At 40.3% G+C, this 15,472-nt stretch overlaps 1 protein-coding gene across 2 annotated transcripts; it reads right to left on the bottom strand.

Annotated features, from left to right (window-relative positions):
- Nucleotides 1-730: 730 nt before the first annotated feature.
- Nucleotides 731-14,070, bottom strand: FEM1B (fem-1 homolog B). 2 transcript variants are annotated; one of them, XM_065940363.1, is made up of 3 exons: nucleotides 13,179-14,070; nucleotides 12,181-12,244; nucleotides 4,930-5,024 (listed from the first exon to the last, which is right to left on the bottom strand). In XM_065940363.1, exons 1-2 carry the CDS (start codon nucleotides 13,424-13,426, stop codon nucleotides 12,181-12,183), a joined length of 312 nt encoding a protein of 103 aa, XP_065796435.1. In that variant the 5' UTR covers nucleotides 13,427-14,070; the 3' UTR covers nucleotides 4,930-5,024. The 2 variants fall into 2 exon arrangements, with proteins under 2 accessions (XP_065796434.1, XP_065796435.1); XM_065940362.1 differs by lacking the exon at nucleotides 12,181-12,244 and having other exon boundaries at nucleotides 731-5,024.
- Between the last annotated feature and the right edge of the window lie 1,402 nt (nucleotides 14,071-15,472).

Raw genomic sequence — 15,472 nt, 5'->3', positions numbered from 1 at the left:
ACCAGCAAACTAATCCAAGGTCCGGTAGCTCACTCTTCACCCTGCCCCTTTCCCCAAGAAAGAACAGTTTTTGCTCAAATAATCCAAAGCAACCTTATTCCTAAAGTAGCTGCCTCAGCTGAGGTGGAGACTAGTGACAGAGTATTGTTCCCTTGGGACCTAATTTTCAAAAACACTCACCAAATACAGAGTTGATACTTATGCAGCTGCTGGCCCCAAATCACATTTTACTTCAAACAGTGCTAGCAGGCCTAAGTTTCTCATAATTACCAGTTATTAATCAACTACCAGTGTAATGAAATAAAACACTTCCCAGAAACAAACAAGACCAAAGCTTGCTTTTTTTCGTTGGTTGGTTGGCTGGTTGAAGTTCACACAGCAAAAAACCTTAAGATAGCTGGAATGTGGCCTATGAGAGAGCAATACAGGGTGGACTGAAAACAATGTTGTTTCAGAGTTCTTAGGTCAAAAATTTCCCCTTTATCAATCTAAGGATGGATTTGTTGCCCGTTCCTTGAATTATACATTTACCTAAACTCAAGAGATCAATTTTACCAACTCTAAAGTGCAAAACCCACCCAGGTTTCACATGGTTTGCCCAGGCATTCATCCACCTGGGTCTCTATTTCAAATTTATATGACAATTATTAAGCAAGAAGTTTTGATTGAATTTGTAATGCTATCAAGGAAGATTTATAATCTAAAACACAATTCTACCAATAATAAACACAAAATGACAAAAGTGGCTAAAAAACAGCAATAGCCCAGAGTTCTCAGAGAAGCTGAGATACAGAACTATTACCTTTCTTACCTATTTATTTCCCTTTAAAAAAAAGAAACTTAAGTTCGGGAAGGGTTTGGCTAAACACATTTTAAAATAATTCTACCAAAAACAAAACAAAACAGGCATGTAGATCACTTGTTTCAAGAATGGTTTTATACAGGTGTTTCACAATACATATTTGGATTTGTTTTACAAGACAGAATTAGATCCTTAGAAATATAGTGAACAATGTACTGCTATAGTTTAAAAAAAAAAATCTCAGTTACCATTAGCAAAATTCATAATCTATCCCACTGTCTTCAAATTCAACTTTGTCAGCATTTCAATCAGCAGTTTTACTCTTTCCAGCATTCGGTCCTCCCTTCTCAAAAACACTTGAGTATCATTAAATTTCATTGTCTGAATATGTACAGATAATCATTATTCTCATTTAATAAGTAATACCTAAAATAGTTCTCATCCTGGGTAGCCAAAGGGATGAAATGTTTTATAAAACATGCAACATTATCTGATATTTTAAGTTCTGATGTTTAAAAATCATATGCATTAATAATGGAACCAAGTAAATACCAAGTATCACAGCAATTCCTCAGACTGTCAAATAAGCAGGCCTTGAAGTCTGAAAAATACAGGGTCTGATCTGAGCTGTGAAAAAAGTGTGATTCACCCACCTGGAGGATGAGCATTTTCTCTTTCAGGCCATGAGAGTTGCCAAGAGCAAGGTACACTAGTTCCTTGATTCACACCAGGAAGATCAAGGCCAGCAATTTTCAAATTAGGGATCCAATACCTCCCTTTAGACCATCCTAAAAACCTTTCTTGTAAAAATCCCAGGTTAGGAAAACAGAAGTAGATCACGATGGCAGAATTCACCATGAAAACATTCCTGACTGAAGCAAGAAGACACGCGAAGTGTAACTACAGCAACAGTACAAGTATCCTGCATCCTTGGGGGAATAGGTTTTTAAAGTCCCCCATCCATTCCCTCCCATCCTTCAGAGTATCTCATTTCATGGGGTATCTCTTATTTTATTTAAGGCCCTAGGTGCTGATTTTGGCTTGGTAACTATCTTTTATACTGATCCAGCTGCAACCTTTTTCTTAGACTTCCCAAAGCAATATCCATATATAAAATGTTAACCGAAATCTTGTGTTTTAAGTTTATATCTGATGTTGCTACACCATTATAATGCTTTTCATGAAAGAAAAAAAGCTGCAGGTGTTCACTTACAGTACCATGCACTATGAGTAGCTAAGGCATTCATTTGGCACTAGAGAAAAAAATATATAGCTAATTTTACTTATCATTTTTAACATTGAAAGAAATAGGTATGTACCCTTGAATTTCTGTGATGCTTAATCACAGAATATTCTTTTAGTCTGACAGTCAAAATGTTGCCATTAAAACAAAACCAAAACCATAAAGACCTCTGTACAGCCTGTTGGAATAAGTGACATTTTCTGGTTCCAAAATTTGCTGCCCTCAGACAGAAATAACTTTCAAAATGGCAATGAGAATTACTTTCATCATCAAAAACATTGAATCTATAACGCTCTAGTGATTTTTCTACTTCTTATCACAGACTAAATGAAGAAAGTGAAAAAAATATCCCAGTTCCTTTTCACCTGTCATAAAAACCTTAGGGAGGCACAAATAATGCCCTCTGGAAAAGTAGTTTTCAATTTGAAAAGATACCACACAAGAAGAAAGGGAGAAGGGGACAAAAACAGAATGTATAATGTACAACTATAATGTGACAACTTGTTTCATAGGAGAAAACACAGCAATCATTAATTTTTACATGTCTGTGAGCTGAGTCAAATGCTGACTGCTGGAATTTAGATTAATCACATCAAAACAGAGATGTCTATGCATTTTAGAATCCAAGCCCAAAGGCAAATAGTCCATCAATATTCTCTGAAAAGTTGTTTAAGATTACTGCTTTGTATGTATCACCGAGCATAATTCAACAATTTCAATGGAATTAACTTTACGAATTTTTAACTATTATTAAGTTAGCACATTTTTCAGATTAATATGCAGCTATACTTTTTAAAAATCCTCCCAATGTTATAATGTGTTGTATCATTTCACATAAATAATGGAAGAGTGAAAACTACCTATCGCAGTTTGGCATGTGCAGAACACCTGGATATTCCATTACTTTTAAAGCTTCTTTCAGTTGTTTTTCTTCATGAAATCCTCAAAACTGCTGCAAAGGCTAACACGCTGACACAGGCTTAACAGAAATGCTTTTCTAGGCAATTTTGGTAAAACATTTATCAACTTTAAATCATAAATGTCCCTTGTTACATAAACATTTTATATTCATTCCTTTAAAAAAAGAAAAAAATAGCTAAGTGACCAATATCCAAACACCTTAAGATTATAGTTACACCTAAACAATGTGGCTTTGTTTAAAGTGTATTTGAAATCAATAACCATATGAGGCAAGAAGAGCAAATACAAAACTAAGGAAGGATAAGTAGGGAGGAAAGGTAGTGGAAAGAAAAGTAGAATTTATGAACACATAATTCTATTGTCTGTGATTAAAGTCCTTTACTTTTTAGCACCACATTAAACGATTTTACATATCCAGTCACTTAATGAAATCCAACAAACTCTTCAAGAGTTCTGGGGATCTGGTCTTGGTAGTTAATGTCATTAGCCCGAACTGCCCGGGCAGCCAGGCACTTGAGACTCATCTTCATTTGAGTTTTAAGTAGTATTTCTGATACCCCAGTTGTACTTTTGTCTAATGGAGTTTTATTCTGTTTATTTGTCATGTCAGTGTGAGCGCCAGCTTCAACTAGACTAATGATGATAGAGTGCAAGGTCAAAAAATCACTGATGGGCCTGTTGTACTGAACAATAATGTGAAGGGCACTGTTCCCTTCATTGTCCACAGCGTTCACCTCAGCACCGCAGTCCAGCAGGAGCTTTGTGACAAGTGCGTTTGGAAAACTACAAACGTCATTGGTGTGGAAATCATCAACTGGGGTATTTGAGTTGACAGCTAGATGCAGCAGGGTGAAACCTTCACGAGTTCTGGGATCAAGGTGAATCAGGTTGTAGATCTGCTTGTTAATTTTGCACTGATCTTCTTCACTGCACTGTGTTTTAGTGGAGATGCACACTAAATACAGAAAGGTATAGAGGTTACATTCATAATTGTCCATAGCACTATGGACATCAGCATCTGGAATATTTTTTACTCTGTTCATACTCTGTTCTATTTCCAAAACACTGCATCTCAAGACACATTCTATGTCTGGGGCCTTCACAGTTTCATTTAAATGTATCATCTGTGAAAACACTTGGGCAAATCGAAGAAGATCCTTATGGGTATTTCTGTTACCTTTCTGTCTGAGGTGCAGGGCATGAAGCCACAACTTGATACACTGTTCAAATTCCATGTTATCTGCATAAACAGCTCCCCTGTAAATGATGGGATGGGAAACATCAATGTTGTCGGCACCTAAAATCCGTTCCCGAACTATAAGGCCTTCCATATGAAGAGCATCTCTGTCTTGCCGAATGGATTCCAGTTCCTGAGGATTTCTACATTCAGTTCTATTCCCATAAGCATGGATTGGTGGGAGAACCTCTTTCTCAAGAATGTTATCACCATCTTGAAACCTCTCCAACATAGCTAAATATAAATAGTGATATGTCTTCATGATGTCGTAGTTCTCACGATCATTTGCAAAGGAGGCACCCAAGAGCTCCAAAGCTTCAATCCGACTTCTCCGGTCACAATCAGCATGAGAGAGCAATAGTTCAACAACATCAGCTTTACAGCTTTCAGCAGCTACTTTTAACGGCGTCATCCCATGGCCGTTCACTACTATAGCAGCACGCCATTTTATCAGCTCCTTCACAATATCTATGTGCCCAGCTTCAGCTGCAAAATGCAATGCTGTGGCTCCACAATGTGCTTTAGCATTCGGATCAGCACGTTGTTCTAAAAGATATCTGACCACATCAGTGTGTCCCTTATAGGCCGCAATCATTAGGCAAGTGTTGTCATACTTGTTGGCAATGCTGATGTTGGCATTATTTTCTACCAAGTATTTCACAATGTCCAATCTGCCATCAAAGCATGCTGCCCGCAGGGGGGTTGAGTTAGTTACTGTGGTGTGGTTCACGTTGGCTCCATGACTGACCAGAAGTTTAACAACTTCAAAATGTCCTGCTCCCGCGGCACACCAAAGAGCAGTGGCACCATCAATGACATACCTGTTCATGAAGAGAACAAACAGTCAGCAAAGAGGCCGCCCGCCCTGACACAGATTTAAAGGACGCAGTCACTCACCCTGACCCAAACCTCACTCTACAGAGCACTAGTTAAACACTGGTTTTGGTGAAAATGAAATCAGGCAATTTAAGTAAAGCACTCAGCACAGTACTTGTATCTAGTATGAGCTCAATAAATGTGAGCGATTATCAGTATTTCCACGTATAAAAACTTAAAGAAAAAATAAAAAGAGTCACCGACTTCCTACTAGCAGAAGTACATAAATTTCAGGAAACAGAGGAAATATACGGAGTTTTGTAACTTCTTTACCACCAAGCTGATTCCCTGGCTCTTAGAGCACAGAATGTTCCTCTCTCCCAGCACTCTCACTACATCAGTAAGAAAGCCACCACAATCTCTGTGTTAATGTTGTTAGACACTGCAGTCAGAAAAAAAGTATTTGAGCAGATAATTTTACCTAGCATTATCTAAACTAGTAAGTATGTACATACTCCGCTAAAGCAATGAGAATGAAATAATTACTGCTTCTTACAATATGAATGATACAACACAGGTCAAATTATATATCCTATGAAGTAAAAAAAGTACCATCCACTTGGTATAAAAAATGTCATAAAAAAATATATATATATCATAGTTCAACCCCAACTGTCAATACTGTCTATCACTTCTGCTGAAAATAAAAGCCACACTTTATAAACATCCAAGCAATTACTTCTTCAGTTTCAAATAATGAAGCAAAATGTCTATAAGTAAAAGCACTCTCAGTAACAGCTACCTATAGGGTTATCTATAGGAGAGAGTGTAGGATTGATTTGGAAGGGGCTTAAAGCTATTAGCAATGTCCTATATTTTGAACTGGGTAGTAGCTACGTGGGTGGATATTTAGGGGAAAAAACTCATCAAATTGCATAAGAAAGATTTGTACATTTTACTGTATGGAAAACAGTCCTCAAAATAAATTTGAATACTTCTGAAGTTTCTTTTTAGAATTTCATTTTTTAAATGTCATTTAATTGTTAATTAATTTTTTAAACTACAGAATGAATCAAGAGGGGCTTCTCTGGTCATCTAGTGGTAAAAAATCTACTTTGCAATGCAGGGACACAGGTTAGATCCCTGGCCCAGGAAGATCCCCCAAGCTGCAGAGCAACAAAGCCCGTGCACCACGACTACTGAGCTTATGCTCTAGAGTCCAGGAGTCGCAACTACTGAGCCCCCAGATCACGACTACGGGAAGCCTGGAAAGCTGGCCTAGAGCCCACACTCCCCAACAAGAGAAGCCACTGCAATGAGAGGCCCACACACCACAACTAGAGAAAGCCCATGTACAGCCACGAAGACCCACCAGGGCCAAAAGAATAAAAATAAACAAATCTTAAAAAAGAATGAATCAAGAAAATAAGAAAATAAGACATTACATCAGTTGAAATGTTTCAGTGGTTGCCAACTGTAGCTTTAGCAGACAATTTAGTTTAATTAAAATTCACTTATTACATCTTTATTGTCATGATTATAAACACAAAGTTCAAAAATGTTTTCTTAAAAAAGAAAAAAAGTTTTTCTTTCAGTCAAAAAAAAAAATTCAATTTACAAAAACACCAGAAAATACCAATATCTAATAGTAAATCTAATAAAAAATGTACAAGAGCCTCTACTCTATACTGAAAACTATAAAACATTCCTGAGATAAATTAAAGACCTAGAGAAACGGAGAAATAGTCCATGTTTATTGTTTTGGAGATTCAAGAATGTTAAGATGTCAATTCTCCGCCAAAATAATCTACAGATTCAATGCAATCCAAATCAAAATCCCAGTAGGCATATGTGTGTGTGTATGCATCCATATGTGTGTAGAAACTGAAAGGCCAACTCTAAAATGTAGAGAGAAATACAAAGGAAAGACCCAAGACAACCAACATAATCTTGAAAGAAAAGTAAAGTTGGAGGACGAAATACAGTAAGACGGTGTGTTACTGGCACAAGGATAGATAAATACTAATCAAAAGAAAACAACCAAAAACCCCACCCTAGGAATAGATTCACATATACAGGAATGCAGATTAATGACAAAAGGTCCACTGAAATTCAGGTATAAAGTATGGTCTTTTTAATAAATAGTGAAGAAGCAGCCACTAGCATCTGTTTAGAAAATAATCAACCTTGACCCTACTCACAAAAGTTTCAAAGTGGCAAAGACCTATAATATGCAAAACAAAACAATAAAAGCTTCTTAAAAAAAAAAAGACTATCTTTATGACCTTGGGGTTGATGATTTCTTAAACATAATGCAAAAAAAAAAAAAAAAAACCATAAGAGAAAAAAGTTGATTAGACTTCAAAAAAATAAAAAAATTTTGTCAGGAAAGTGACCAGCAATCCACTGGTCACTGGTCCAATCTCACTGGAGATATCTACAATCAATTATCTGATAAATCACTAAAAAAGCAAACAACTCAATTTTTTAAAAAAATGTGGAAAGACTGAACACGTATACTTCAAAATTATATATTCAAACAACCAATAAACATATGAAAAGATGTTCAAGATAATTACTCAGCAAGGAAATGCAAATTAAAACCAGGAGTTACCGGGAGTGACCAATACACACGAGAACAGATGAAACTAATAATACTGACATGACAATACTAAATGTTGGCCAGGATGTGAAGTAACTGAAACCCTTCCTGCTGATGGAAATTTTTAGTGGGAATATAATCTGGTTCAACCACTTTGGTGGTTGACTGCTTGAGAAAGTATTAAACATACACCAACCCTATGAGCCAACAGTCCCACCCCTTGGTATATACTTGAGAAATGAATGCAAATTCCACCAGAAGACATATACAAACATGTTCATACCAACGTAATTCATAATAGTCAAATACTAAAAACAACCAAAATATCTGTCAATAGGACAAACTGCCATACATTCATATATATAATATTAAAAGACATTTTTAAAATACTTATACATGCAACTCAGTGAATGACTCTCATAGATACTGTGTTAAACAAAAAGAAGCCAGACAGAAAAAAAGAGTACACTGTATGATTCCATTTATAGGAAGGTCAAGTATAGGCAGAACTAATCTATAGAGATAGAAGTCAGAATAATCATTACTTCTGGGAGGGGAAGGGAGGGGAAATGACTGAGAAAGAGCATAAAAGAAACTTTTAAAGTGACATCAATATTGTGTCTATTGATGTAGAAAGTGATTACATGGATGTAAGCAAATTAAAATTTTATAACATTTATACACTTAAGATTTATGCACCTTACCTGACGTTACACCTTAACTAAAAATAGATATAATATAAAAACAAAAGAGGCACAAGTCAATTTAAAGAAAAAGTTTAAACACAGAAAGTTAATAATGTGTCAAGCACTGTACTAAGCAATAGAGCACATTTAATTCTCATAATAACCTTTTCCCAATAATCCTATAAGGTAGATAACCACTATTAAGCCCATTTTAAAGACACATAACTAAAAGGCTTATATGAGATTAAAAATACAAAAATCTTTGGAAACTATAATGCATCAAATGTAAGGAAACATAATACATGTCATTGTTCAAACATGTTTCCATTTAAAAAGCTTTTCCCCCAAATCTGTTTATTAATGTAATCTATCCAAAAAATCAATACATAGTTAAAATAGTTACATTTACAAAGTTACAAACTTTCCTTGCACTCCTTAAAAATAAAAAATTGTTACATGCCAGGAACATGAACCTAAACTAAATAAAACTCAAGAACTGTTGTACTAAAATAAGCATTCATGTATATTATCTTTAACTTTTGCAATAACCATATAAGATAAATAGGACCCCCATTTTAAAATGGAAAAAAAAAGAAGACAAAAAGTGATTAAAAAATTTTTTCTGGCCTCAAATTCCGCAGTAATAATGACATAAGGGAGAAGGAAATGGCAACCCACTCCAGGGTTCTTGCCTGCAGAATCCCATGAACGGAGGTGCCTGGTGGGCTAGTCTATGGGGTTGCAAAGAGTCGGATACGACTGAGCAACTAACACACACACACACACACACACACACACAATGACATAAGGTTAAAAGTTAAATTACAAGTATATACTTCACTTGGGCTTCCCAGGTGGTTCAGTGGTAAAGAATCTGCCTGCAATGCAGGAGACGCAATTTCCATCCTTGGGTCAGGAAGATCCCCTGGAGAAGGAAATGGCAACCCACTCCAGTATTCTTGCCTGGGAAACCCCATGAACAGAGGAGGCTGGTGGGCTACAGCCCATGGAGTCGCAAAAGAGTTGGACATGACTTAGAAACTAAACAACAACGTCACTTGGTTTTTATAATCATTTAATACTTTTTCCAATGTAATCTAATAATTTCCATTTTCCCTACGGTGATATGACAGAAGCCTAGAAAAAGTTTCAATTATCTATTTTTATTGAGGCAATAAAAATTTTGAAATACTTAATGACAAAAATATTCACTGCAGAATGTCCTTTAGGAACATTACCCTTAGTAATTTTTAAATTTCTACACCTTAATCAGCATTAAACAGATTAAAGGGACTAATAATCCTAACACTTATGACATTTTTTGTCCATAAAATACAGCTAAAGTTATAGCTGCATACTGCCCCAAAACAAAATGCCAAAAATATTTACAACAAAATGAATAGATAGTAAATAAAAATATAATCAAATAAATGCAATATTTACTTAATGAGTATGGGAGAAGCACTATAAAACACTGATCTCTCTTGTCTAAAATTGCAAATTTTAGGGTTCCCTCATAGCTCAGCCAGTAAAGGATCTGCCTGCAATACAGGAGACCTGGGTTCGATTCCTGGGTGGGGATGATCCCTTAGAGAAGGAAATGGCAACCCACTTCAGTATTCTTGCCTGGAGAATTCCATGGACAGAGGAGCCTGGCAGGCTATGGTCTATGGGGTCGCAAGAGTTGGACACGACTGAGTGACTAAGCACACACACATGTATTTCATCTGAAAAGTTAAGAAACTTTAACCTGGCATTCACCTTTTAAAATAAAATGTATAAGGATGACATTTCTGATCACAAACCTAAACTCATCTATTGTCTGGTTCAAGCATTTGAAATGAAAATAAAAATTCATTCAGTGTAAATGATCAACACTTTATTTTAACCAAAGTCCTAAAATCATTTATTAGATCATATATACTTCCTTGAAATATACACTGGAAATGACTTTCTAAATGAAGTCAAGTGACACTGTGCCCCTAAGCCTTTCCCCTACCTGGACATTTAAGGATCTGTACTAATACTGACTTTAAAAAAAGAGCACTCGACAAGATTCCCAGAGGTCCTGTTCTCCTTCCTATCCATGTCAGCAAACTTCTTCTAGGACAAGAGTTCCCCACAAACTCTGGCACTGAGCAGTCAGGCCCTCAGAACTCAAACCAGCACAGTATTCCAAGATCACATGGCGCCTCTCCTTTGTTCTGGTCCATTTCTGTAACACTCTTAACAGTTTCCCATTCTACAACTAAAGGTTCTTCTTTCATTCCTATTCATGTAACTTTTCTTCTTATCCCCTCATCTATGTCAACTTTAATCTTAACAGAGTAAGCCACAAGTAAAATAATCTCAGAATGGTGTGAGTGGGCAGAAAGGTGGCCCATTTCAATTCTTCTCTTTTGTTAATTAATTTGTAAGCTCCTCAAAAGTAGAAACTTTGTATTTTTTCCTCTATCTTCCACAGTATGTGTGGGGCACAGTCCCAGGCCCATCACAGTCACTTAGTAAGTTTTAAAAAAACTAAACTACTTTGACAGAGCAGCTAATGAATCCATAATTGTAATAATACATAAACAAAAAAAGACAGATTGAAGAAGGCTCAGACAAAATGTCAAATGATAGAAATGTTTGCAATTCCAGTCTCACCAGTCTGATATTTCACATGACAGTCATCAAAATCTGACCTCCACCTCACTCCAGTCTCCTACAATCTCTTTCTTAATTTCCCAGGCTTCAGCCCCTCCCTGCAACGGCACTGAAACACTTGTCATTGCAAGTGTACCATGCTGCTGCTCCTCTTCTTCACTTTCTACTTTCTATCCTTTAATACTGAGCTCAAACATCACCTCAGCTGCAAAAACTTCCCTGCTTTTCTCCCAGGCAAAGGTGAGCACTTCCTCTTCCTGCATTCCCTCAGTAGTCCAAAAAATTCCTGTAACCCTAAATGGCATGGCATCTATTACTCATTTGCATCAATCTTTCCCCTCCCCACCACACCTTAATCCCTCCCACCCAGGGCCACCTGAATGTCTTCCTGGGAACTGTATGTTACTCATCTCTGCATACCCAATCCCTACTATAGAGCCTGGCACACAGTAGGTGTTCAAAAAATGTCTGCTTACTGAACTAATTTCACTGGTCAGTGCAAAATACGGGGCAAGATAAGCCACTATGAAGGGTCAACGCTACATTCCTTGTCATTTCAGGTTCTCTTAATTGCCACTTCAAAATACCTCTCTCTTTGACAGTTAAGAAAGATAAGCAAAGCCTTTTCAAATGCTTCAGAAAAAACTATTTTTTCTTGCCACTATTCTCTCCTCATCAAAACAGGCCTCAGCAATCTCCTTAGCAGCAGTGGAACCAGCAGCTGTTACCGCAGAGATTCATAGCTCAGTGGATGCTTGTGCTTATACAACTGGAATGGTGCTTGGGAGTTCAGAGGTCATCCTACTTCACTCCTCTGTGTATAGGAAAGGCTGTGGGAATGCAGAGTTACAAAAAGAACACAGAAGCCAGTAAAGGAAAACAAACAGGAATCAGGTTGCCATCTTTGGTTAATATGATAAAGACCATCTCCTTAATGTCTAGAGAGGTGGTACCAGAGATTAACCACCACCCATGGGCTATCATTTCAGTAAAACGTAATACTCTGAAATATTTTCCTCTCATCTGAAACAGAAGAAAATGCTCTTCTTATCTCAACTTAAAAAAAGAATCAATCAAAATTCAACAATGCCCTAGTCATCTCAAAGAAGAGTTGCTTTTTTCAATCAGGTTTTATCCAAGCAGTATTCAATTATCAAAACTAAAGATACATATCTTTACGCTTGGATCACATCTACCTCAAAAGAAGAAAATGCTAGAAGAGCTTACCTACTGGCACAAGTCAACAAAAACAAATGCAATCAATGAAGCAAAATCTTCAGGAAGTTGTAATCTGTAAAACAGGTTATAATGATCCACACAGAAAAGATAATGTCAAACCTGACAATTCTGCATTCAACAATATGACACCTCAAAATATGTACAATTCAACCTAAGTGGCAAATTTTAACTATGACAATATGCATTTTTGAACTCCCCACCTGGAATAACAGTAAATTATCAAGCTTCCCCAGAAGATGACGGGATAACATTAATTTAAAAATGGCATCATCTTCTCTCACACCAGGTCCTATGCCATTTTCGCAGCCAACATATCTCATCCCAGCAATGTGTAAGTCAGAATCATGTCTAGGGATGTCTGGCTGCGTGACAATCCCGCAAGACGCTGAAGCTGCTGCTGGTTCTAGGGACTTATTTTGACATTAAGGTGCCATAACCCACCAAGGGCTTTATCAGACACTCGAAGGGCTAAAAATTGGTTGGTCAAATAACTCATCAATCAGAGGTTTCCAATGTTAATTGCTGATCTGGTTCATTTCTGATCTCGGTTACAATCTCAGTCCTGACAGAGGGAAAACCTGAAACGCCGCTACGACCTCCATACTGCTTGTTCATACACTATCTAGCAGAGCATTGGTTTTGCCTTAGTGCTCAGTCGTGTCCAACTATTTGCGACCCCATTCACGGGAGCCCGCCAGGCTCCTCTGTCCGTGGGATTTCCCAAGCAAGAATACTGGAGAATACCTATTAGATATTAAGACAGAGGGTGTGGCTATTTACCTATAGAGGGAATAAGGGGTAGCGGTCGATAAGGATGGGCAGCAAAACACGCCCTAGAAGATGAAGTGGTTATTAATGCTGCAGGTCAGGAGATACAAAAACGGGAGAAGCGATACCTCCATGAAATGAAAGCGTGGGACTGGAAGATCCATGAAGTGGTAGGTTCGCACGCGTTAAAGAGGAGGCAGGAGCTGGGATGTACCTACCCATCGAAGCGGACGGTGCCAGTCTGCTGAGTCTGCACCCGGTAATGTTCTAACAGCAAGCGCACCACCTTAGCGTGCCCATTGCGAGCTGCGATGATGAGCGGCGTGGAGCGCTGCCCTCCCTGCTGGCTGACATAGCCAAGCAAATAGCGGATGTCGCTTTCAGACCGGTTGAGAAGCAAGGCGGCCAGAGTCAGCACCTTGCCCTCGCTGGCCGCCTTGTATACATAGCCAGCCAGGCCCTCCATGGCCGCCGCCAACTCCAACACCCGTTTGGTCGCCACTGCTGCTGGTGCCTTGCGCCCCCGGAGGCCGCGTTCGCCAGCGCTGGAAAACTGGGCCCTCACAGCCCATTCAACAGGGCGCCGCCGCCGCCGCCGCCGCGCCCAGGCAGCAGCGCGGCCCGGGGAGGGCTGAGACGCAGAGGTGGCCGAAGGCCGCGGGGGGCAGGTCTGCGACCCAGCCCGGGCAGGGAGAGGGCGGTCAGGGCCGCCCCCAAGGCCCCAGGCGCCGGCCCTGGGCCGAGGGGATCTCCATGGCGGCCGCCGCCCCGGGCCTCAGGCCGGACCCCTCCTTCCTGCGGGCTGCGACAGGCGCGTGCCCGAGCTACGGGTCGCCGGTGAAATCCCAAGAGGTCCGCGCGCGCCCCGGATCGCGAAGGACGGCCGCGTTTCACCCGACCCGGCCCGTCAGGCCTAGGGCCTGAAACTGCCTGGTCCTCCGCCCCCGCTCTCCGCCCTCCCCAGGAAACCCGCAGGCCCTAGCCCACTGGAGCTCAGAAACGCCAGGCGCTGTCGAAGGTTTCAGAGGTCCACGCCTGGGAAGGCCCTCGGAGCGAGGCGGAACACTGCGGCGCCAGCAGCCCCTGGGCTCGGGACAGGGAGGAAGGCGGGCCTCTGCAGACTGGGCCGAGAGGGGGAGGGTGCGACCAGGGGACGGTTAAGTGGAGTGTCTCTTCCAAAGCCTACCGGCTGGCAAACAAGGCCCAATGAAGAAAGGTTCTGCTACGCGAAGGCGGCCCGTACCCAGTTCGGCCCTGATGTCCTCATTGCCCTTGCTGCCCGGAGCTTCCAACTCGCCCCCGTTAGGCTCTACGGGTCCCTAGCCAGGGAGTGGTACAGAGTGAGGCCGCTGAACCGTTACTACTGGGGGGTGGGGGGGCGCGACTCGGGGGGCCCTTCCCTTTTTGCCATAGACGTTATGGGACCCTTCGCCCGATTGGGGCCCGGGGAGGCGGGTACGCGGACCCGGCAGGGTCCACTTTGGGACCAGGGCGGTGTCTCTGAGCCCTACAAATAAGGGAGGAGTTTGGGTGTCTTGGGTGTCGGCACGAGGCTTTGAGAAGGGACTGGAAATCCGGCCTGTCCTCCCTAGAGAGGAGGATTAAGTGTGTGAAGACGGTCGGGGGAGATAAGGAACAAAAAAGGAAGGAGGGCAAGGCCTGTGTTCCCGCAGACCAGGACTCTAATCCTGAGCCTGATGGAGCCTTCAGTTTTCTCCCATATCTCACAAGATTGTTAGGATTTGAAAAGATCATTCATCCAACGAATATTAGAGGTCTACTGTGTGCCAGGCTCTGCTTGGCTCTAGGGATTCAGTGATAGACCAGATGAACACAGTGCCTCTTCAGGGACTGTGTTGTTGTGGAGAAAACAGACAATAAAGTAAACAAATAATAGACAAGACTGGTTGAGTTCTATCACTATGATTTGCTGTGAAACAAGTGAAATAGAGTGAAGGTGGGGCAATGCTAATTTAGGGTGTGTGGTCAGATAAGACCTCCATGACAGGTAAGGAGAACAGGGGGAATTTTAGGCAGAGGGAAAGCTAGTACAAATGCCCCGAGGGGTAACAGGCTTGGTGAGTTCAGAAACAAAGGTAAGAGTGACTTCAGCAGAGTAGGCCATAGGAGAGCAATAGGAGATGAAAGTGGGGTGCAGGTCTTGTTAGGCCCCAATTACCCATGGTAAGTTTAAATTCTTAAATGTGATGGGGGCATTTGAGTAGTTTTAAACAGAAAAGTGACAAGATATGGTTTATATTCTTTAAAAGATCAGTCTCTAGTAGGCAAGAGGCAAGGCAGGAAGGCCCCTTAAGAGGAAAGGTTTGGGACTAGGATGGTAGGAGTGGAGGTGATGAAGCTGGTGGGGCAGTCACAAAAAGTCCAGGTTCAATATGGAGGTCACTCCCTCCACACACACACAAAAGATAGTAGCTACACCACCACCCCTAAAACACAAAAGACAATATCTATCATACAGGAAGAGAAAATCCATTTATTTGGTCCCAAGGGA

Source organism: Muntiacus reevesi, chromosome 7 (genome assembly GCF_963930625.1).
Source record: "Muntiacus reevesi chromosome 7, mMunRee1.1, whole genome shotgun sequence".
In the NCBI taxonomy this organism is placed as follows: Eukaryota; Metazoa; Chordata; class Mammalia; order Artiodactyla; family Cervidae; genus Muntiacus; species Muntiacus reevesi.
Note: the sequence above shows the minus strand (reverse complement) of the source record. Positions and strands in the feature narration are given on the sequence as shown.